This window comes from Pan paniscus, chromosome 11 (assembly GCF_029289425.2).
Source record: "Pan paniscus chromosome 11, NHGRI_mPanPan1-v2.0_pri, whole genome shotgun sequence".
Taxonomy (NCBI): Eukaryota; Metazoa; Chordata; class Mammalia; order Primates; family Hominidae; genus Pan; species Pan paniscus.
Genome location: NC_073260.2, coordinates 50,329,679 through 50,351,471, shown reverse-complemented (window position 1 = coordinate 50,351,471; position 21,793 = coordinate 50,329,679). Strand labels below are relative to the sequence as shown.

Below are 21,793 nucleotides of genomic sequence, written 5' to 3'. Positions count from 1 at the left end.
GCAAAGTCTCTCCCATGAAATATCCAACAGAAAAGTATGCAATTTCATAGCATTCAGTCCACTCATGCACTGACGGCTGATCTGCATGTTCCTTCATTTATACCTATGCCTCATTGTTTTATTAAGGTAAGCAAGCAACACTCTGAACTGCAATATACACACACGCTGACATGAGTGATAAATTTCTCCTCAGAACCCAGCCAATACACTGAAAAAGAACAAAAAGGAAACACCTTTCCAAAAGAAAGATGTTTTCCTTTCACAAGTTTGATTTGGCTTTCAAACTAAGAAGATTTTATACATATTCCTGGGGAGTTTTCAAATCACCTCAATTCTGAAGTGGAGTCCTCACATTTGTGTATACAAAGTGAAATGCTGGGAGTGAAGCCCAGCCATAGGGGCAAAATTTTAAATTAAACAGATAAGTAGGGATTAATTATCTGCTTATAAAAATATTTTTTAATAAAAGGTGTGACTGGAGTGCCTTTGGAAACCAGTTTTCCTGGTGCCTGTATAATATAACTTAATTAGGACATTAGATTTCCCTATAAACTTCCAAGAATTTCTTTAGTATATAAAGTAAACCATGGCAGTGGAGTTTAATCACAGGTATGTTTAACACTTAGTTACCACGGAGACCTTAAAAGCTCCACAGTGTGCTACATCTGCAAGACATTGCTGTGTATTCTTCAACTGGATGCAAAGGGCTTCATTCTGAAGTTGATTTGTCAAATTTTTTCCTTTGAGTGACCTCCAGCTATTAGCTAAAGTAAGAAACATGTCACCTACTAAAAATGATGCAAGAGACAGAAAGCATCATGGAGACAAGCAAATTTAGCTTTCAAGAGGTCAAATAAAACCCAAGGCAATTCTGGCACAATTAGAATTCAACATCAAATTTCTTAAGTACAAGAATAATGCTCCACTTGTCCTATTATGCTGCTTCACCTTCCCAAAAATCTAAATGGAATGGGATTGAAGAAAGACATCAAAACCTCTAAACCCATCAGTGTCTGTTCCAACTGCTTTCTTCTACAATGTTATTATTACTTCTGTCCATTTGGGTTCTACCACAGAGAGTCCCAGGAGTTGTATCCTCATCAAAGAGCAAACTGGAATTATTCACTTGTTCCCCCACCCCACCACTACCCCAAGGAGCAGGACTTGTTCTGTGCCCCTCAAATGCCCCTCAATCATTTATGTATACACCTTTCTCCAACACTGAGAGGCCTAGCAAAGCCGGAGAGTCACGTTGTCCAGTGTGTTGTGTGTGCACAATCAGCAGTAGATGCTTAATAATTACATCAGGAGAACTAAAATGGTATGAAATCACCTCAGAAATCCTAGCATCTAGAAAGGGAACCCAGTAGGAATGGTTGACAGTTCTCTCCCAATTGACTGTCATTCCTTTAAAAACAATCACCACACAGGAGAACATGACTAATTTCATACAGTTCCCATATTCTTCCAGTCACTGGCACAGTGTTCTGCCCACCGTGATGCCACTGGCATACCTTTTCATGAGTAAGGTGAATAAATGACTGACTAAGAAACACTCAAGCTTTCTTTTAACCACAGTGCTGTCTATTCAAAACACCATTCCATTGTCTTTGAAATGTTCATAAACCATTTTCTACAAATATGTGGAGGTGGATTCCTTCCTTCAGGTAGATTACTGATGTTGGTACATTCACAACTTACATGTCTCAAGGCACTTAGGAAAGAGAAAAACAAAAAAAACATTAACTCTTTGACCATAAATTTCTTCAGTGAGGAGGAAGAGGTATTATTATGGTACTTACAACAGAATTGAGGTGTGTATGTTTCTTAGCAGCTAATGACTAAACCAGTTGCTTTCTAAAGCTCAATCTTTAGACTTGGCTTGCTAATCCAAACATATACAATAGAATGATTTGAATCAAGTAAATACGAGGCATTTTTCTGAGGTGACTATTTAAATTAAGCTACTGCATAAGTACCAAATGAACCTAAGCTCCTTGACCACAGAAATGTAGCAGTTTCACAGACTCTGTCCTAGCTTTCCAGTTCTCCTCTTCAAGCTGGCTTGAAACTGGCATTTTTCTAAAGGTGTAAGCTCTACTAGGAGCTATACTAGAGTATAAGATTTTATTTTTAAAAAACCAGTGCTTAAATACTGCCCCTGAAGAAGTTTTGATTCTACTTGGTGGTGGAGAATATACAAAACCTGTTCAAAGTCACAGACACCTTAAAGAATTGGTCTGCTTGCTGAATGACCTACTCCCATGGCTGTTTCTGCTTCCAATTCTATGCATCTTACTCTCTGTGTATACTGTTGGAAAGTCTCTCTTGACATCTTGATTTTCTTTTTTAAAAAGAACATGGTTCAGTACATTTTAAAATACCAATCTTGTGTTAGAGTTTCACACATTAAAGAAACAAACATAAATACTCAGCTGCTCCATATGTCTGCAGCTAAATTATAAAAAGAGCGTGCAAGGGCAGAGTGTCCTTCAAGGTACTTTGGTTGAGAGATATACATCACAAACATGGACTAACAAGCACATGTCTTGAGATGAGGACAGTACTGACTCACTGTCACCAGCCACTAACCCTCCAAGGGCCGGTCTTTTCTTCTAAAAATGTGTCAGCTGTTAACCTCTGAGATCCTTCCTTCTGAAGTAAAATCACAGGAGTCCATTTTCAAGAGGGCTTACCTGGTAATTTGTGTTCTTGTACTGAAGTCAAGAGACCTCATTGAGCGCAGAACTTCAATGCACCCCAAGTACTGCAAGGGGAAAAAATGTAAATCGTGAGCCCTGAGATTTGAGATAAAGAGACAACTCCTAACTATACAAGGGCATTTTTGGGAGCCATACACATTTCTTAAATCACATTTTAACTTTAAATTCTAGGGTGAGGCTTTGTTTTGTTTCTATAAAAGCAATAACTCACAGCCACAAGAAAATATCATGAGTGGTTAGATTGGCACTACACTGGATTTTTCTAAAACCTGTTAGTATTTTCATCTTATTTGGATGTACACTTTTTAAAGCTTTTATGGAAGTATAACTTATATACTGTGAAATCCAGGGATCTTAAATGTTTAATTCAATGATTGTTTAAACATATATTTGCCATGAAACCACCACCCAGACCACAACATTGCATTTCTAGTCTTTTACGAGGCTTCTACAGGTTTACAATTTTTAGAGAAAGAATGAAAACATGATATGACCAACATTTTCATCAACATTAAATGTCATTATCTGATGAACATATTTTGGGTTCTATGAACTACAGATTACCCTTAAAGGTGATTTACTTTGATTTACCAGATCTTCTGCATGATCATAAATTTTTAGAAGCTCAGATTTATACATCTAAATGCATAGCTAAATTTTGATCAGTTTCACACATGAAAATGTATATGTGTAAGTATATGGACATAGCTAAAGTTATGGATAAAGAGCTAGATCCAATAGTTATGTTCCAAAGCCTTTGGGGAGTTTGAAGATACAGATGTTTTAGATAAATGCCTTAGATTTAGCAGAAGGAGATCTCATGGTATGGTACAGAAAAAACTGCATTTGGTGAGCCGAGATCATGCCACTGCACTACAGCCTGGGCGACAGAGCGAGACTCCATCTCAAAAAAGAAAAAAAGAAAAAACGGCATTTGAATTATTTAGAAAATGTGAATTGGAGGCTGGCTTTGTCATATCTTCTTATAACTTTAAATTTATCTGAGCCTGTCTATACACCCATAAATGTGATTATTACTCCCACCATTGCACCACCACCAATATCACTATTGTCACTAAGATATGTGAAGACCACAACAAACTTTGCAGACTCAGGGGATTACCATACCTAACACCATTAGAGTTATATGACTACCACAAAAACATCATCATGGAATTACTTGAATACCTCAACCACTGTGGCAGCACTAAGAGAATACCACTACCAAGGCAGATATTTGAATAGCACCACTACCATCACAGTTATGTGAATTCCATGACCAATGTCAGAGAAATATGAATTAGGCTACCATCAACATTGCAGAGTTATGTGATTACAACAACCAACATCACAGGTTCATGTGAATAATAGGACCAATGTCACAGAGTTATGTGAATACCACCAGCATCAATGCCACAGAATTATCCAAATACCAAAGCCACCATTGCAGAGTTACGTGAAAACCACCACCTATGTCACAAAGTTATATGAATACTACAACTGACAACAGAGTTATGTGAATACCATGAATATCAATGTCATAGAATTGTGGGAATACGGGAATACCACTACCACCATGCTGTTCCAGAATTATGAGAATTATGAAGATACCACAAAAAAACCAACGTGGCAGAGTTACATGAACACTACCACTATCATTGTGGAATTATGTAAATATCATGCCAATGCCATAGAGTTATTTGAAAACTATGAACAATTCAGAGTTATGTTAACACTACCACCATTATTACAGAGTTTTGAAAATACCTGTCCCACCATGGACGTATAAAGTTAGCCCTACATGTGTGCAGGTCCCACATTCACGGATTCAACAAACTGTGGATTGAAAATAGAAAAAAAAAAACAATAAAAGTAGTGCAAATAAACAATATAGTAACAACTATTTACATAGCATTTATATTATATTAGGTATCGTAAATAATCTAGAGAGGATTCAAAGTATAAAGGAGGCTGTGCACAGGCTACATGTAAATACTATACCATATTATATAAGAGATCTGAGCATCTATGGATTGTGGTATCCTAGAGGGTCCTGAAACCACTCTGTGGATGCTAGGTGATGAGTATATTTATATAAATAACATGACCAGAGTCACAGAATTATGCAAATACTCCATCCATTATTACAGAGTTAAGTGAAAACTATGACCAATGTTGCAGAGTTATATAAATACCCCCACCATTGTTGCAGAGTTATGATTTGCAACCTCATCCAACATTACATGTTTATAAGACTACCACCAGCAGCAACACTGCAGTTATGTGAATATAATCCCCACCAGTATCATAAAGTTAGGTGAATACCACTACCACTGATGTCGCAGCGTGATATGAATGCCACGTTCAACATGACAGAGCTATGTAAATAGGCAACCAATGACACAGTTATGGGAATACCACCAACACTACCGTCACAGGGTTATGTGACTCGCACAACCAAGTCACAGGGTTATTTGAATACCATGACCACCATCACAGTTATATGAATATCATGACCACCAGAGTAGAGTACCACCTGCATCAACTTCACAGAATATAAGAATAACATGACTGACATCTCAAAGTTAGATGAGTACTGTCTTCTCTGTCATTGCAGAGTCATGTCAATGCCACCACTAATAACCTCACAGATTTATTGGAATGACACAGCCAACTTTGCAGAGTTATCTGTTTACAACCATGACCAATATCACAGAATATTGTGAATACCACCATAACCAACACCACAGAGCTACATGAATACCACCAACAACAATGATGCAAAATTATGTGAATTCCATAACCAGCAAGGGAGTTATGGGAACACCACATTCACTGTCAGAGATATTATAAATACCACAACCGCCAATGCTGCAAAATTGTGTGACTATCATGGCAAATGTCATGGGTTCATGTGAATACCACTGCCACCAACAGAGAATTATGTAAATACCACCAACAGCAATGTCACAGTGCCATGTGCATACCACCAGCAGCACCAATGCATAATTATGTTAACACCATGATGAATCTCAGTTCTGTGAATACCACAGCAATCATCTTAGAGTTGCATGCACATCATGATGAACTGCACAGTGCATGTCAACCCTACTACCACCAGCATTGCAGAGTCATGCAAATACCAGGACCACTTTCAAAAGATTGTGTGAACACTATGAGTAATGTCATTGAGTTATATGACCACCAGCAACAACACTGCAGTGTCACATGAACAGCAGTGACAATGTCACAGATTTACCTGAATACAACCACCACTCTTGCACTTAGAGTAACACAACCACCACCATCATCACAGAACTATGTGAATACAATGATCAATATCACAGTTATGTGAATAGCACCACAAACATTGCAGAAATATGTAAATACCACCACCACCAATGTGACAGTGTTAGACAAGTACCACAATTAATGTCACAATTATGTGACTATCAGCAGCAGAACCATAGCACAGTTATGTGTGTACCACCATCGATGTTGCAAAATTACGTGACACTGTGATGAAGGTTGCAGTGTGGGACTATTATGACAAATTTCACAGTTATGTGAACCCCACCATCAACTCCAATATTGCAGTCATGTAAATACCACAACCATGAGTGGAGAATTACATAAACATCACCAACAACGTCACCATGTTATGAGACTAACAGTACCACAGTGTTGCACAATTATGTCAACACCACAACAAACATTGCAGAGTTATGTGAACACCATGACAAACTTTGCAGTCTGTGACCACCATCATGGTGTTATGTGAATACAACCAACATCACAGAGTGATGTGGATACACTACCACCACTATCACAGAGTTACGTGAATACAACCACCATCACCACCACAGAGTTTATGGATACTGTGGCTAATGCCACAGAGTTGTGTGGATACCACAACCAAAGCTGCAGAAATATGTGAATACCACCAACACCAACACCACAACACCAACAGATGTGAAAACCACAACTGGCATCACAGTTATGTGAACACCATAAACAATGATGCAAAATTGTCAATGCCAACACTCAGAGTTATATGAATACTATGACCTCCCATGTCACAGCTATGTGAATACCATGAACAGTATCACTGAGTTATGTAAATATCACCATCAACATCACAGAATTATGTGAATACTTCCATCAATGTCACAAGGTGAAATGAATACCATGAACAACATGGCAGAATTATGTGGATACCATGACAATACTGCAGTTATGTAAGTACCACCGACACCATAACAGAGTGCTGCTTATACCACATCCACCAGCACAGAATCAAGGAAATGCCACCGTCACCACTATCACATGAATAACAATTAACATTGCAGAGTTATGTAAATATGACCATAATCAGCATCACAGATTTTCGGGATGATGCCCTGCTCCTCTGTCATAGGGTTATGTTAAGATCACAACCGAGGTTGCAGATTTATGTAAATATCACAATGTACATTGAAGAGTGATGTGGTTACCACCCACTAACATATAGTCACAGAATTATGTAAATACCACCATTTCTTTTACAGAGTTATGTGTAGCCTGGGCCTAATTTCTTGTAGTTATATTACCAGCAACACCACCTTTGTAGTGAATGTGAATACCAGTACCAATGTCGCAGACCTGAATTGCCCTCTCAAGGATGTGCAGCAATTTGTCCTCTCATCACCCGGCATAAGCAAGCATAGTGGTCTCTGCCCTTCCCAGTACTGCAGTGTCAATTTTTTGAATCTTTGCCAAGGATGAGCAAAAGTAATTCATTTTGTTTTAGTTTGCATTTCCCTCAAATCTAATAAGGTGATTTTTCTCACATGCTTATTGGCCATTTGCATTTCTTTTTCTGTTATTTGATTGTTCATATCTTTCTGCCCAGTTTTCAATACAGTTATTTATCTTTTTCTTTTAGATTAATTGATATTAACTTCTTATTCAATCATTTTTCTTTTGGTGGCATCTACATTTTATCTGACAAAAATTATTGCTTTCAGTTGTTAGAGGTATTTTGGGAAAAAAGAAAATTATGACTGTAGTAATTACAATAATCATATATGTTGGTTATTTTCTAGATGGCTTCTGAGAGTCTTGTTTTCCTTAAGAAGGTCTTCCTAACCTTAAGTTCTTACTAATATTCTCCTAACTTTTATTTTAATAATATTTATTATTTATGCATTCATTCATTTATTTTATTTAATGTTTTTCATTTAGCTTTTCAATTCATTCGGAATGCATTTGTCTACATAGGATATGGGAAGAGTTATGATATTTAGCTGCCAGATGGACTGTCACTCATGTTCATCCCATTTATTTAATAAGTCATCCATTTCTTCCTGAACTGAGGTGCCAACTTGACAGTATATTAAATACCTATTTCTGTGTGGACTTTTACCTGAATTCTGTTCTCTTCATTTGTCAACTGCTGTCTCTTGTATGTAATTTTTTTCTGAAGAGATTTAAAATCATTTTGTGAAGTTTCCTTACCCCTCAAAAATGATTTAGATTCTGATTGAAATTTCATATTACAGTCTATACTTTTCTTCTACATTGTATTCCAAGGCACTTTTTTTTAAAGCGTTGGTCACCACTGGGAGTGAGAGTTTAATTTTTTCCATTCCGTCTCTACCTATTTTTTTTTTTTTTTCTTGCTAACAGAGACAAAATCTATTGACTTAGGGTAAAAAGAGAAAACTCAAGCAGTGGGCTCCAGAGATACACAAAACTGGATTATGAAAGCTAAACAATGGAGCCCAGAAAATCTCCTAGTGCCAAAAAGACTGAAACACAAATGGAAATGTAAAGTGTTAGAGTTTAGATGCATCTGCCTCATAGGAATTCCAGAAAAAGAAAATTTTAAAAAGAAGAAAAGAAATATTCAAATATCAGCAAAACAAAATGTTTAGTGTTAGAGACAGGGTTGGTCACATTTTCATGGCTCCCAGGAGAAATGCAAAGAAAGATGCACTCATGGACCACAGTTGCCTAATTTCAGACACACAGATCAAGAGAGAAACATTCTAAAAGTTTTCCAGGAGTAGGAAAAAAAAAAAAGACAGGTTACTTAAAAAGGAAGGAGGTGTGGAATGTTAATGTTCTCTTTCAGCACCAAATACATGAAGACAAATAACATCATCAAAAGTCTGAAGAATAGAAATATTGAGCCAAGAATCTTATATGCACCCAAACTAGCATCCCAGTAGGAGGGCAAAGCGAGGACTCAGAAATTTAACCACCCACAGACACTCTGAAGGAATTATTCCAGAAAAACAATGAATACAAAGAAGAGGAGGATGTGGGCTGCAAGAAACAATGACGATAAAAGAATCAGTAAAAGTTGCAGATACACCTTATGCCTTAATAATTATTGATGCGTAACTTTAAATATGTATTTTTTACAATGATCAGAAACTAGTATCTCAGGAGATCTAAATATGGAAGGTAAGGGAACGATGGCAAGGAGAGGTGGGAGAAGAAAAGGTATAGCATGCCAAGCGCTGTTCAGTTTTGTGGAGGTAGGTCCGGAACTGATTAGTTCTAGGTAACAGTAAAAAATTATGTTTATATATGTGTGTAAAAAATTATATATCACTGTAAAAATAAGAATAGAATAAGAGACCTTCAAACTACTACAGAACAAAAGAAAGAAACAAAAATAGCCCAGCCAATAAAAAGAAGGGATACAAGTAGAATATGCACAGATGAAAGGCAAAGATAAAGTATAAACATCAGTAATAGTTCCCAATACCTCAGTAATTACAATAACCATAAATGCATCAAACCTGCCAATTAAAAGTCAAAGCCCTTCACACTGGTTAAAAATATGTATGGGTTAAACAAAGTGATGAAAAGAAGACAAAGGAAATACTAGATACATAAAGCATATTCTATATCAGACAAATGCTAGCAAAAGAAAACAGGGGTTTAATATGGGGAAATATCTTGTTTACAATAGCAAGAAAGAAAAAACATAAAATGAATTTAATGAGAAACGTACAAAATGAAATAGAAGAAAACTTTAATGAAAGATGAATGAATAAAAGAAAATCTGCTTATGTGGAAAGACATGTCATGCTTTCTGGATTGGAAGATTCAATAGAAAACATGCCAATTCTTCCCCAAATTAATCTACAATTTGACTGTGATGACAATTAAGTTCCAACAGCACTTTTCCCCCAGAACATGGGAAATTAATTCTAAAGTATATGTAATAAAAGATGATCCTTAAGAACACAAAGAAATTTCTGAAGAAGATAAAAAGGAACTGGTGAAAATAATGTGGGAACAGGCAAGTCATACAAGGAATTCGAAGATAGTCCAGGAGAAAGAGCACACATGTCCATGGGAACCATTGAAGAAAGGATGAGCCATAAGGTGATGCTGTGATTAGCTAGTACATTAAGAAGAGAATCCATGGAGCAATGCAGCCTAGCCCAGCGCCATTGTGCAAGGTTGTGTAAGGCGTGTGTTACTGTGGTGTAGAATGGGATATTCTCCCCAGCATGTCCAGCGTACCCCATACACAAATATAAACGCTAAAATGGTTAAAGAGCCAAACCTAAGAAACAAGATATAAAAGCATTATAAGAATCTAGAGAATAATATTTTTATAACAAGACCTAAAACTCAAAGGCCATAAGTGAACTCATGAAAATCAATAGTTTTTGTAAAACAAAACAAATGACATAGGTAGCATGAAAAGGCAAGTGAAAGACTGAGAAAAATGTAATAAATTAAACAAAACCTTTAATATCCAGGGTACTCAAAGAGTTTCTGTGAGTCATTAAGTCAGCCCATCAACTCCATAGAACAAAATAGGCAAAAGGTACAAAAAGGAAATTCACAGAAGAAAGGCAATTGGCCAACATACATCTGTAAAGACTAGTAATCTGAGAAATTAAAATTAACACTGAAAAAGATACAATTTTTCACCCAGCAGAATGGTCAAATTTGGTGAGAACACAGGAAAATGTGCCTTCTCACATATTCTTCGAGCAAATGTACTTTGATGAAGCCTTCTTGGAAGACTATATGGAAGTATCTATGGATATACAAGATGCACTTGCCCTTTGACCCACTAACTTTATCTGTAGAACTCTATTCATGTGTAAGTGCATAAAACCGTAAAGATATTTGTTATTTTCTTTCCTATATAGAGTGAAAGTTTAGAGTCTGGGCCATAATTCCGAGAGATAAAATCTGGAATGCCATAACCCCAAATGTTGAAATCCCAGAAAGATCAAACTCCCAAAGATAAAATTCTGGAAAAAATTAATTATTTAAAATAAAATAAACACAAAATTTATTTAAAACTAAAAATTATTTAAAATAAAAATTAAAAATTATTTAAAAGAAATTTATTTACATTTTAAAAGAGGATTTATTTGAGAAACATATAAAAACCACTGAACACTTCACAGGCCACTTTACACAATAAAGTAGGCAATAATAACATACGTATTTTTGCAAGCATAAACACTTAGGCATGCTAACAACAGTTACCTGGGCATAAGTTATGGGCCTACAAATCATATTCATATTCTTAAAGCTTATATGACTGCTGTCATATGAACTATTGTGATGGACAACCTAAGTCTTTTAATGAGATCAATCAAAAACTGTGATGTGTCACTACCACATATGCACTCACCCAAAGAACTGAGATCAAGAAATTCTTTCACCAATGCAAATGTACAAAAAGGAGGAAGTTTCTTTTTTTTTTTTTTTTTCCTTGAGATGGAGTTTCGCTCTTGTTGCCCAGGCTGGAGTGCAATGGCACGATCTCAGCTCACCGCAACCTCTGCCTCCCGGGTTCAAGCGATTCTCCTGCCTCAGGCTCCCGAGTAGGTGGGATTACAGGTATGCACCACCACGCCCGGCTAATTTTGTATTTTTAGTAGAGATGGGGTTTCTCCGTGTTGGTCAGGCTGGTCTTAAACTCCCGACGTCAGGAGATCTGCACACCTTGGCCTCCCAAAGTGCTGGGATTACAAGTCTGAGCCACTGTGCTGGCTGGAAGTTTCAATGTTTTTAAGTACACACACAATGCTTACACACAGTCAATGTTGTGATACTGCACTAGTGTAGAGTCAAATTTGCATGAAAATGCATAAAAAGAATTAGAACTCTCTAAAAGTCTTTATACAATTTATACTTCCAGTATTGGAAATGATGCAAAGATGAAATGCATAGCATGGTAAATTATAAACAAATAATGCTAACAATTTAAAGTAATGGGGGAAAAGGTTTTAAGGACTTTATAAACCTAAAAAGAAAATTCGACATGAAGAAGTGTATTATGAGGATAAATTACAGCAATTGTACAGAGGTAGTCCATAAGAGCTGGCCAACTTTCACTATCAGTAACTATATTTGGAAGTCTTGCATCATGAGAAACTACTGCTTTTTTCTTTTAGGTCATGGCTCTCCTTGGAGAATAAATTCACATTCATTTTCTCCATGGTGATGCTCTTGAAATTCTTCCATAATTCTATATACCCCAACATAAGCATTCCCTATTAAATTTTTTCATCTTCTGAGCCATGCTTCTATGTTGTTTTGGACACCCGGAAATCCATTTCACACGCACTCATACACAGACCATTATTGGTGAAAAGAATACCAGTGACAGAACAGCAATACCATTGCATAAATGTCCTCTTATCCTATCATGCACATAATTATTTCTGAAGCAGTCAGTAACTTTGCTACCCTCTTCAGGCAAATGAAGCTTTAATTCACTAAAAGCTCCTGGAATGTCACTAGCTGGCAGGAATGCCAATGCAGAGAAATGATGCATTTTTAAAATTGTCGTCATTGCCATATCATGTGGCCAATCCACTCATCTAAATTGTCTACCAAATGCATTGGGCTGAATGGAAAAAAACAACCTTTATTGGTAACACCTTGAAATTCACTTTTAGAAGGCTTGACAACACCTATTCCCAAATCTACCATATGGCTTAGGGATTCAATTAAATGTTGGGGATTTTAGACCAAATGCAGCCATTTTTAAAATGATGCAAACTTAGATTCTCCAAAAGACACCAGCACTCCCTCCACATTCTATTAGTTAAAGCAAGTCACGGAGTCAGCCAGATTCATGGGAAAGGGCCACCTAAGGGTATGAACCTGAGAAGACTTGGCTCACTGAGTCAACCTTTGGAGACAAGTGAGCAGAGAGGAGACTTGGATGGAGCAGGTGCTGCCAGGGTGGGGAGTCAGGTGGGGGAGTAGGAATTGTGGGAAGGAGGTCTTTTACCTCTAAATACTTCTGTTACCAAGGGATGGGCTTGCTTGCCGATCAGCATAGAAACCAATACTATGGCGCCAGCTTTTGTGAAAAGAAAGGCTTTATGGCAAGTCAACTGGCAAGGAGACAGGAGGCAAGGCTCAAATCTGACTCCGCATATTGGGAGTGGGTCATGCTTTTATGGCATTGCTAACTAGTCCCAGGTGATGCCAATGCAGCCAATCCGCCAGGTGGGTGGTGTTACGAATTAGGAGTTTGAAGCTTTTCCCTATTGCACATGCATGGGCTATATGATGCAATTTTCGCTCTCCACCATTGCTAACAACTTAAGCAATGGTTAATCAGCTTCAGCTGGTCCTGTGGTTATACTTCTGTTTTGTTTAAACATGTTGTAACAAGAATGTGTTTACTAATTACTTGCACAACTTCAAATAATAAAAAAACTAAAAATATTTTCCACCAAAAAAGACCATGCTTAATAAAATTGGACCTCCATGGTGTGATCAGAATTGCTCACAGAGCAATCAACAGATGTCTGGTGACTCCAATTAGAAACTATCTGGAACCTCCCTCCTCAATGATCCTCTTGAGGGTCATCTCATTCTGATGAGAGATGGAAGAGGGAAGGGGAGGCAGTGAGACCAGCCAGCCCTCTTCCTCCAATAAGTCTCAGGTGGGCTTGTCCATGTTCATCATTGAAATCCATCCTCCTGGCTTCAGGAATTGGTCAGGGGTGGGTGTGTGATCCCAGCCAAACCAGTGTGTCAAGATCTGGGGGTGTCACTAGAACTGCCTGGAGTACCGGCTGCTTTTTGTTTTTGACAAAGTCAAACCCAGCTTCAGAGAGCTATACATCATTCCGTCCTCCTGTTTCTCAGCCACCAAACTTTCCTGGCCAGAGGAATTTATAAGAATTCATGGATAATTAACCCTGGTGATTTCTACCTTCAGTGTCTATTAGAGCCATCTTCTGAGGCCCATTTGGAATTATGATGTGCCCAGGCCTGTTGTTTCCAAGCAGGGCCCATAAATGGGAATGTCATCCATGCTAGATCTGATGGAAAATCTATTATAATATGAACATTTTATTGTTAGTATGCTGACTAATTTGCCTTTTAGGCATCTGGTACTGGGCAAAAAGGGTCTCTTAAATGACTTTAAAATATTCAAGCAATTATTCAATTGTAGCTAATAATAGAAGTGTTTGCTTCCTAATTACATATAAAAACTCCCGCATTGCCAGCAAACATATGAAAAAAAAAAAAAGCTCATCATCACTGGTCATCAGAGAAATGCAAATCAAAACCACAATGAGATACCATCTCATGCCAGTTAGAATGGCGTTCATTAAAAAGTCTGGAAACAACAGATGCTGGCAAGGATGTGGAGAAATAGGAACACTTTCACACTGTTGGTAGGAGTGTAAATTAGTTCAGCCATTGTGGAAGAGTGTGGCGATTCCTCAAGGATCTAGAACCAGAAATACCATTTGACCCAGCAATCCCATTACTGAGTATATATGCAAAGAATTATAAATCATTCTACTATAAAGACACATGCACAAGTATGTTTACTGCAGCACTATTTACAATAGCAAAGACTTGGAACCAACCCAAATGCCCATCAATGATACACTGGATAAAGAAAAGTGGCACATATACACCATGGAATACTATGCAGCCATAAAAAAGAATGAGTTTATGTCCTTTGCATGGACATGGATGAAGCTGGAAACCATCATCCTCAGCAAACTAACACAGGAACAGAAAACCAAACACGGCACGTTCTCACTCATAAGTGGGAGTTGAACAACAAGAACACATGAACACAGGGAGGGGAACATCACGCACCGGGGCCTGTCAGGGGGTGAGGGGAAGGGGAAGGAGAGCGTTAGGACAAATACCTAATGCACATGGGGCTTAAAACTTAGACGACCGGTAGATAGGTGCAGCAAATTACCATGGCACATGTCTACCTATGTGACAAAACCTGCACATTCAGCACATGTATCCCAGAACTTAAAGTAAAATAAAAAAAAATAAGAAATCTGAAAAAAGGAAAAAAATATCTCCCGCATCACTCAATTAATAAATGTGTATCTGCACCTGTTAGGATGTTCTGGTAGGGAGGAACTAAATCTTGCATTGCATTCAAAGACCTTAGAATTTACTAGTCATGCCCGAGAAAGTCATCATGTGGGGCAGCAAAAGAAATACACGTGGGGCAGCAAAAGAAATACACGTGGGGCAGCAAAAGAAATACACAGAAGCCAGAATTAGAGATAAACTTCTGGGATTCAAGGAAGGGTACCATGGAACAACTTACATGGGAGCTGTGGGTCTGCAGCAGTGGGTCTCCAAGTGCTCAGGCCAGCAGCATCAACATCAACCAGGAGCTTGTTAAGAACACAAATCCCAAACCTCCCACGAGCTTCCCAGGAAATTCTGATGTCCAGTCAAGTGTGAGATCTGCCTGTACGAGACATCTAAATTTCCGAGTTTGCTTTGTCTTATCAGTGTTGTGTTCAGGCCAGATAAGTTCAAATCTTGGTTCTTTAATTGTTTAATGTTAGTTTTTTTTTTTCAATTAAGTCTCCTTGAGCCTCATTTTTCTTAAATGAGAAGAGTGATGGTGGTGTCTACTTCCTGGATTTATTTTAAGTCTAAGTATCTGACACAGCTCCTGGCACACCATATTGTCAGAGGCGTTTGAACCAGAGCAACTCCATCTTGAATAGGAGCTGGGTAAAATGAGGCTGAGACCTAAAGGGCTGCATTCCCAGAAGGTTAAGGCATTCTTAGTCACAGGATGAGATGGGAAGTCAGCATAAGATACAAGTCATAAAGATCTTGCTGATAAAACAGGTTGCAGTAAAGAAGACCCATCAAAACCAAGACGGTGATGAGAGTGACCTCTGGTTGTCCTCACTGCTACATTCCCACCAGCGCCATGACAGTTTACAAATGCCAGGCAACGTCACGAGCTTACTTTATATTGTCTTAAAAGGGAAGGAACCCTCAGTTCCAGGAATTGCCCACCGCCTTCCCAGAAAACTCATGAATTATCTACCCATTGTTTAGCAAATAATCAAAAAATAACCATAAAAATGGGCAACCAGTAGCTCTTGGGGCTGCTCTGCCTATATAATAGCCATTCTTTTATTCCTTTACTTTCTTAATAAACTTGCTTTCATTTTACTCTATGGATTTGCTTCATATTATTTCTTGTGCGAGATCCAAGAACCCTCTCTTGGGGTCTGTATTGGGACCACATTCAGGCAACATCTTTCCTGCGAACCATGGAAGAGACTATACTAAAGAGACCCCTAACCCAAAGGAAAATCATCTGCACACAACACCAGTTGGCTGACTATGGGTAAGCAGAGTGCCCATACCTGGGTAAAGGATGAGATAGGGTTAGAGACCCAACTTAGAGGAGCTAGAGACTCTCCTAAAACAAAGTGGGTTAAAGGCCCCGCTTAATAAAAGGCAAGGATGAGTGACTGAACTTGGGTTCAAGGCCCAACTTAGGAAGGTTAGAGTTCTTCCTAACATTGAGTGGGTTAGAGGCCCCATTGGGTAGAGTCTCTCTCTGCTAAGAATGGGTTTGGTACCACGGGATATTAACTGCTATTCTCTTTTAATTAATCTGCGTTGCACTCTTTGCTGATGGCTTGGGTGATGGGATTAAGCATGTTCAAGATCATGGGACATGGGGAACTTTATTCTCCCCAAAAGGGGAAACTTGAGAGCTGATGGAACTGCTGGAAAAGATCTCTTCGCTATGGACAAGTTGCCTCCTGAACTCTTGATTCAGCATTTCTGAGATGGGTGGGTCTTTCTCTGGTCTCCCTGGGGTCCTCACTTTCCCTACCCTTGATGCAGGGAATATTTTTCTCCCTTCCCTTTTTTTCTTTCTGTGCAAACCAGCTGAATGAATGATAAAAATCACCATTTATCTCTTCTGTAAAGTTTTGATTCATTGGAAAAAGGATTTGCAAGGCTAGTGTTAAGCTGTCGTGAATCTGTTGTAGTTTGTGCTATGAAAGAGGGGTACCTTAGTATAGACATGGGCTTAGGACCCCATAAGCCTGCTGTTCAAGATGACCCAACAAACTGGTCAGTTATGTCCTTGGGAGCTTGACCTTGTAAACATGTGGTGGTACTTTCTCTTAGTCTCTGCCATCCAGGGAACAGGAATTTTGGAATTCACATCACAGTTAGCCCTAAAAATTGTCTTAAGCAGTTAAAAGCCTTTGCAAGCTCAAAATTCACCACTTTAGACTCCTTCTGGGAAAAGCAATGGAGACTGCCCAGTACTGTAGCTCAGTAGCTAAAGGTTTTCTTTTCAAAGTGGTGGCCTGGGTTCAGGGTTCAATTCCTGGCTTAAGAAATGAGTCCTTTCTGGTTTGATATCTGTGTGACCTTCGTCATTTTTTAAATTCTCTTCCCCTCCATGATGAACAACTTCTGGCTTCCCTTATTGAATTTTTCCTTTCTCTAAGCACCTGGGAGGTTACCTTTGGTACGGTTCAAAAGCCAGAAATATTGGCAGTTTGGCATGGCTAAAGTCTGGTAATAAGAGATTTAAAATAATTTTTTTAAAACAGTGCTATGGTTAAAAGTCAGCTTAATCTAAAGTGGATATTCAAGCTCTAACAGCCTGGGGCTCCTTGAGAAAAACAGGAGATGCCCCACAGAACCTGTTTTGGAAAAAACCTCTGTTTTCCTCATGAAACCCCAGGAATTAAAAGTGGATAGATCCTGCTTAAAATCTGAGGATCTGTTCTGTTTTGCATTGTGTTATCTGACGTTTTTGACTTTGGAGGGTGTCAGAAATTACTTTCCATTATGAAAAGGCTTTGGTGTATAATAATTAGGTAGGAAGTATACTTTGGGGGATAGCTAATGGCAGTTATGGGGGGATACTTGCCTCTTTGCATGTTTGTATTAGAGAAGTATGCTCTTGGTCACCTAGAAGGTATGGCAATGTCCCCACTCCACCCCCCCCCCCACCACCACTGAGAAATAAAACTCCCAAAGGAGATGGGCTGATTCCCTCTTTTTGGGGGTATAGGATCCAGTATAAAAATGGGACCCTTAATTTTTGAGATCTGTTTTACCTTCCAGCTGTGCCTGCTTATTAGGCTGTAGAAACTGCATGCTTTCCTGCCCCTGTTCCTCCGAGGGCTCCACCCTGAAACAAGTAATCCAGTTAAGAAACTGGCAAATGAAAAATACAACCACTGGATCTTCTTCTGTCTGCCAGTGTATTTATGTGTTGTGTGTGTGATGTCTACATATGAAAGGGCTTTGATTAATTGGTTTAAAAATAATAAGAGTTTAAATAAAATATTTTATCAGAAAAAGAAAAAATGTAATGCCTTTTGGTTCATGTGACTTTAGTAAGCTTTGAGAAATAAAGGCAGTTTTAAAGATTATTAGTAAAATTAAATTGTCTTCAAAATTTAGACATTTGGTCTAAATTACACAAGTCAGATATTAGGTTTGCTAAATGGTTTTAAAGTCACAAACTGCTACTTTGACTTTTAAAAATTGTTCAGAACAAAAGGCAGCAGAAACTTCTGCAGACCTAAACGTCCCTGTCTGACAGCTTTGAAGACAGTAGTGGTTCTCCCAGCACGGAGTTTGAGATCTGAGAATGGACAGACTACCTCCTCAAGTGGGTCCCTGATCCCCGAGCAGCCTAACTGGGAGACATCTCCTAGTAGGGGCCGACTGACACCTCATACAGCTCAGTGCCCCTCTGAGACGAAGTTTCCAGAGGAAGGATCAGGCAGCAACATTCGCTGTTCTGCAATATTTGCTGTTCTTCAGCCTCTGCTGGTGATATTCAGGCAGACAGGTTCTGGAGTGGACCTCCAGCAAACTCCAACAGACCTACAGCTGAGGGTCTTGACTGTTAGAAGGAAAAGTAACAAACAGAAAAGACATCCACACCAAAACCCCATCTGTACGTCACCATCATCAAAGGCCAAAGGTAGATAAAACTACAAAGATTGGGAGAAACCAGAGCAGAAAAGCTGAAAATTCTAAAAATCAGATCACCTCTTCTACTCCAAAGGAACGCAGCTCCTCACCAGCAACAGAACAAAGCTGGACGGAGAATGACTTAGACAAGTTGAGAAAAGAAGGCTTCAGACGATCAGTAACAACAAACTTCTCTGAGCTAAAGGAGGATGTTCGAACCCATCGTAAAGAAGCTAAAAACCTTGAAAAAAGATTGGATGAATGGCTAACTAGAATAAACGGTGTAGAGAAGACCTTAAATGACCTGATGGAGCTAAAAACCATGGCACGAGAACTACGTGACACATGCACAAGCTTCAGTAACTGATTTGATTAAGTGGAAGAAAGGGTATCAGTGATTGAAGATCAAATTAATGAAATGAAGTGAGGAGAGAAGTTTAGAGAAAAAAGAGTAAAAAGAAATGAACAAAGCCTCCAAGAAATATGGGACTATGTGAAAAGACCAAATCTACGTCTGATTGGTGTACCTGAAAGTGACACGGAGAAGGGAACCAAGTTGGAAAACACTCTGCAGGTTATTATCCAGGAAAACTTCCCCAACCTAGCAAGGTAGGCCAACATTCAAATTCAGGAAATACAGAGAATGCCACAAAGATACTCCTCGAGAAGAGCAACTCCAAGACACATAATTGTTAGATTCACCAAAGTTGAAATGAAGGAAAATATGTTAAGGGCAGCCAGAGAGAAAGGTCGGGTTACCCACAAAGGGAAGCCCATCAGACTAACAGCAGATCTCTCGGCAGAAACTCTACAAGCCAGAAGAGAGTGGGGGCCAATATTCAACATTCTTAAAGAAAAGGATTTTCAACCCTGAATTTCACATCCAGCCAAACTAAGCTTCATAAGTGAAGGAGAAATAAAACCCTTTACAGAAAAACAAATGCTGAGAGACTTTGTCACCACCAGGCCTGCCTTACAAGAGCTCCTGAAGGAAGCACTAAACATTGAAAGGAACAACCAGTACCAGCCACAGCAAAAACATGCCAAATTGTAAAGACCATCAATGATAGGAAGAAACTGCATCAACTAACGAGAAAAATAACCAGCTAACATCGTAGTGACAGGATCAAATTCACACATAACAATATTAACCTTAAATGTAAATGGGCTAAATGCTCCAATTAAAAGACACATACTGGCAAATTGGATAAACAGTCAAGACCCATCAGTGTGCTGTATTCAGGAGACCCATCTCTCTTGCAGAGACACACACACACTCAAAATAAAGGGATGGAGGAAGATCTACCAAACAAATGGAAAACAAACAAACAAAAAAAAGCAGGGCTTGCAATCCTAGTCCCTGATAAAACAGGCTTCAAACCAACAAAGATCAAAAGAGACAAAGAAGGCCATTACATAATGGTAAAGGGATCAATTCAACAAGAAGAGCTAACTATCCTAAATATATATGCACCCAATACAGGAGCACCTAGATTTATAAAGCAAGTCCTTAGAGACCTACAAAGAGAGTAGACTCCCACACAATAATAATGGGAGACTTTAACACCCCACTGTTAACCTTAGACAGATCAACGAGACAGAAAGTTAACAAGGATATCCAGGAATTGAACTCAGCTCTGCACCAAGTGGATGTAATAGACATCTACAGGACTCTCCACCCCAAATCAACAGAATATACATTCTTCTCAGCACCACATTGCACTTATTCCAAAATTGACCACATAGTTGGAATTAAAGCACTCCTCGGCAAATGTAAAAGAACAGAAATTATAACAAACTGTCTCTCAGACCACAGTGCAATCAAACTAGAACTCAGGATTAAGAAACTCACTCAAAACTGCTCAACTACATGGAAACTGAGCAACCTGCTCCTGAATGACTACTGGGTACATAATGAAATGAAGGCAGAAATAAAGATGCTCTTTGAAGCCAATGAGAACAAAGACGCAACATACCAGAATCTCATTTAAAGCAGTGTGTAGAGGGAAATTTATAGCACTAAATGCCCACAAGAGAGAGCAGGAAAGATCTAAAATTGACACCCTAACATCACAATTAAAAGAACTAGAGAAGCAAGAGCAAACACATTCTAAAGCTAGCAGAAGGCAAGAAATAACTAAGATCAGAGCAGAACTGAAGGAGATAGAGACATAAAAAACCCTTCAAAAAATCAATTAATCCAGGAGCTGGTTTTTTGAAAAGATCAACAAAATTGATAGACCACTAGCAAGACTAATAAAGAAGAAAAGAGAGAACAATCAAATAGATGAAATAAAAAATGATAAAGGGGATATCACCACCTATCCCACAGAAACACACACTACCATCGGAGAATACTATAAACACCTCTACTCAAATAAACTAAAAAATCTAGGAGAAATTGACAAATTCCTGGACACATACACCCTCCCAAGACTAAACAAGGAAGAAGTTGAATCCCTGAATAGACCAATAACAGGCTCTGAAATTGAGGCAATTATTAATAGCCTATCAACCAAAAAAAGTCCAAGACCAGATGGATTCACAGCCAAATTCTACCAGAGGTACAAAGAGGAGCTGTTACCATTCCTTCTGAAACTATTCCAATCAATAGAAAAAGAGAGAATCCTCCCTAACTCATTTTATGAGGCCAGCATCATCCTGATACCAAAGCCTGGCAGAGACACAACAAAGAAAGAGAATTTTAGACCAATATCCCTGATGCACATCGATGCAAAAATCCTCAATAAAATACTGGCAAACTGAATCCAGCAGCACATCAAAAAGCTTATCCAACATGATCAAGTTGGCTTCATCCC

General features: G+C 38.5%; 1 protein-coding gene across 3 annotated transcripts in view; it reads right to left on the bottom strand.

Annotated features, from left to right (window-relative positions):
• Positions 1–21,793, bottom strand: part of SHC3 (SHC adaptor protein 3) — a 306,014-nt gene that overhangs the window by 104,722 nt on the left and 179,499 nt on the right. For all 3 annotated transcript variants that reach the window (XM_055091804.2, XM_024930043.4, XM_034967681.3), the window contains one exon: positions 2,697–2,767. In XM_055091804.2, the coding sequence (XP_054947779.1) occupies positions 2,697–2,767 (71 nt within the window). The remainder of the gene's footprint in view (positions 1–2,696; positions 2,768–21,793) is intronic.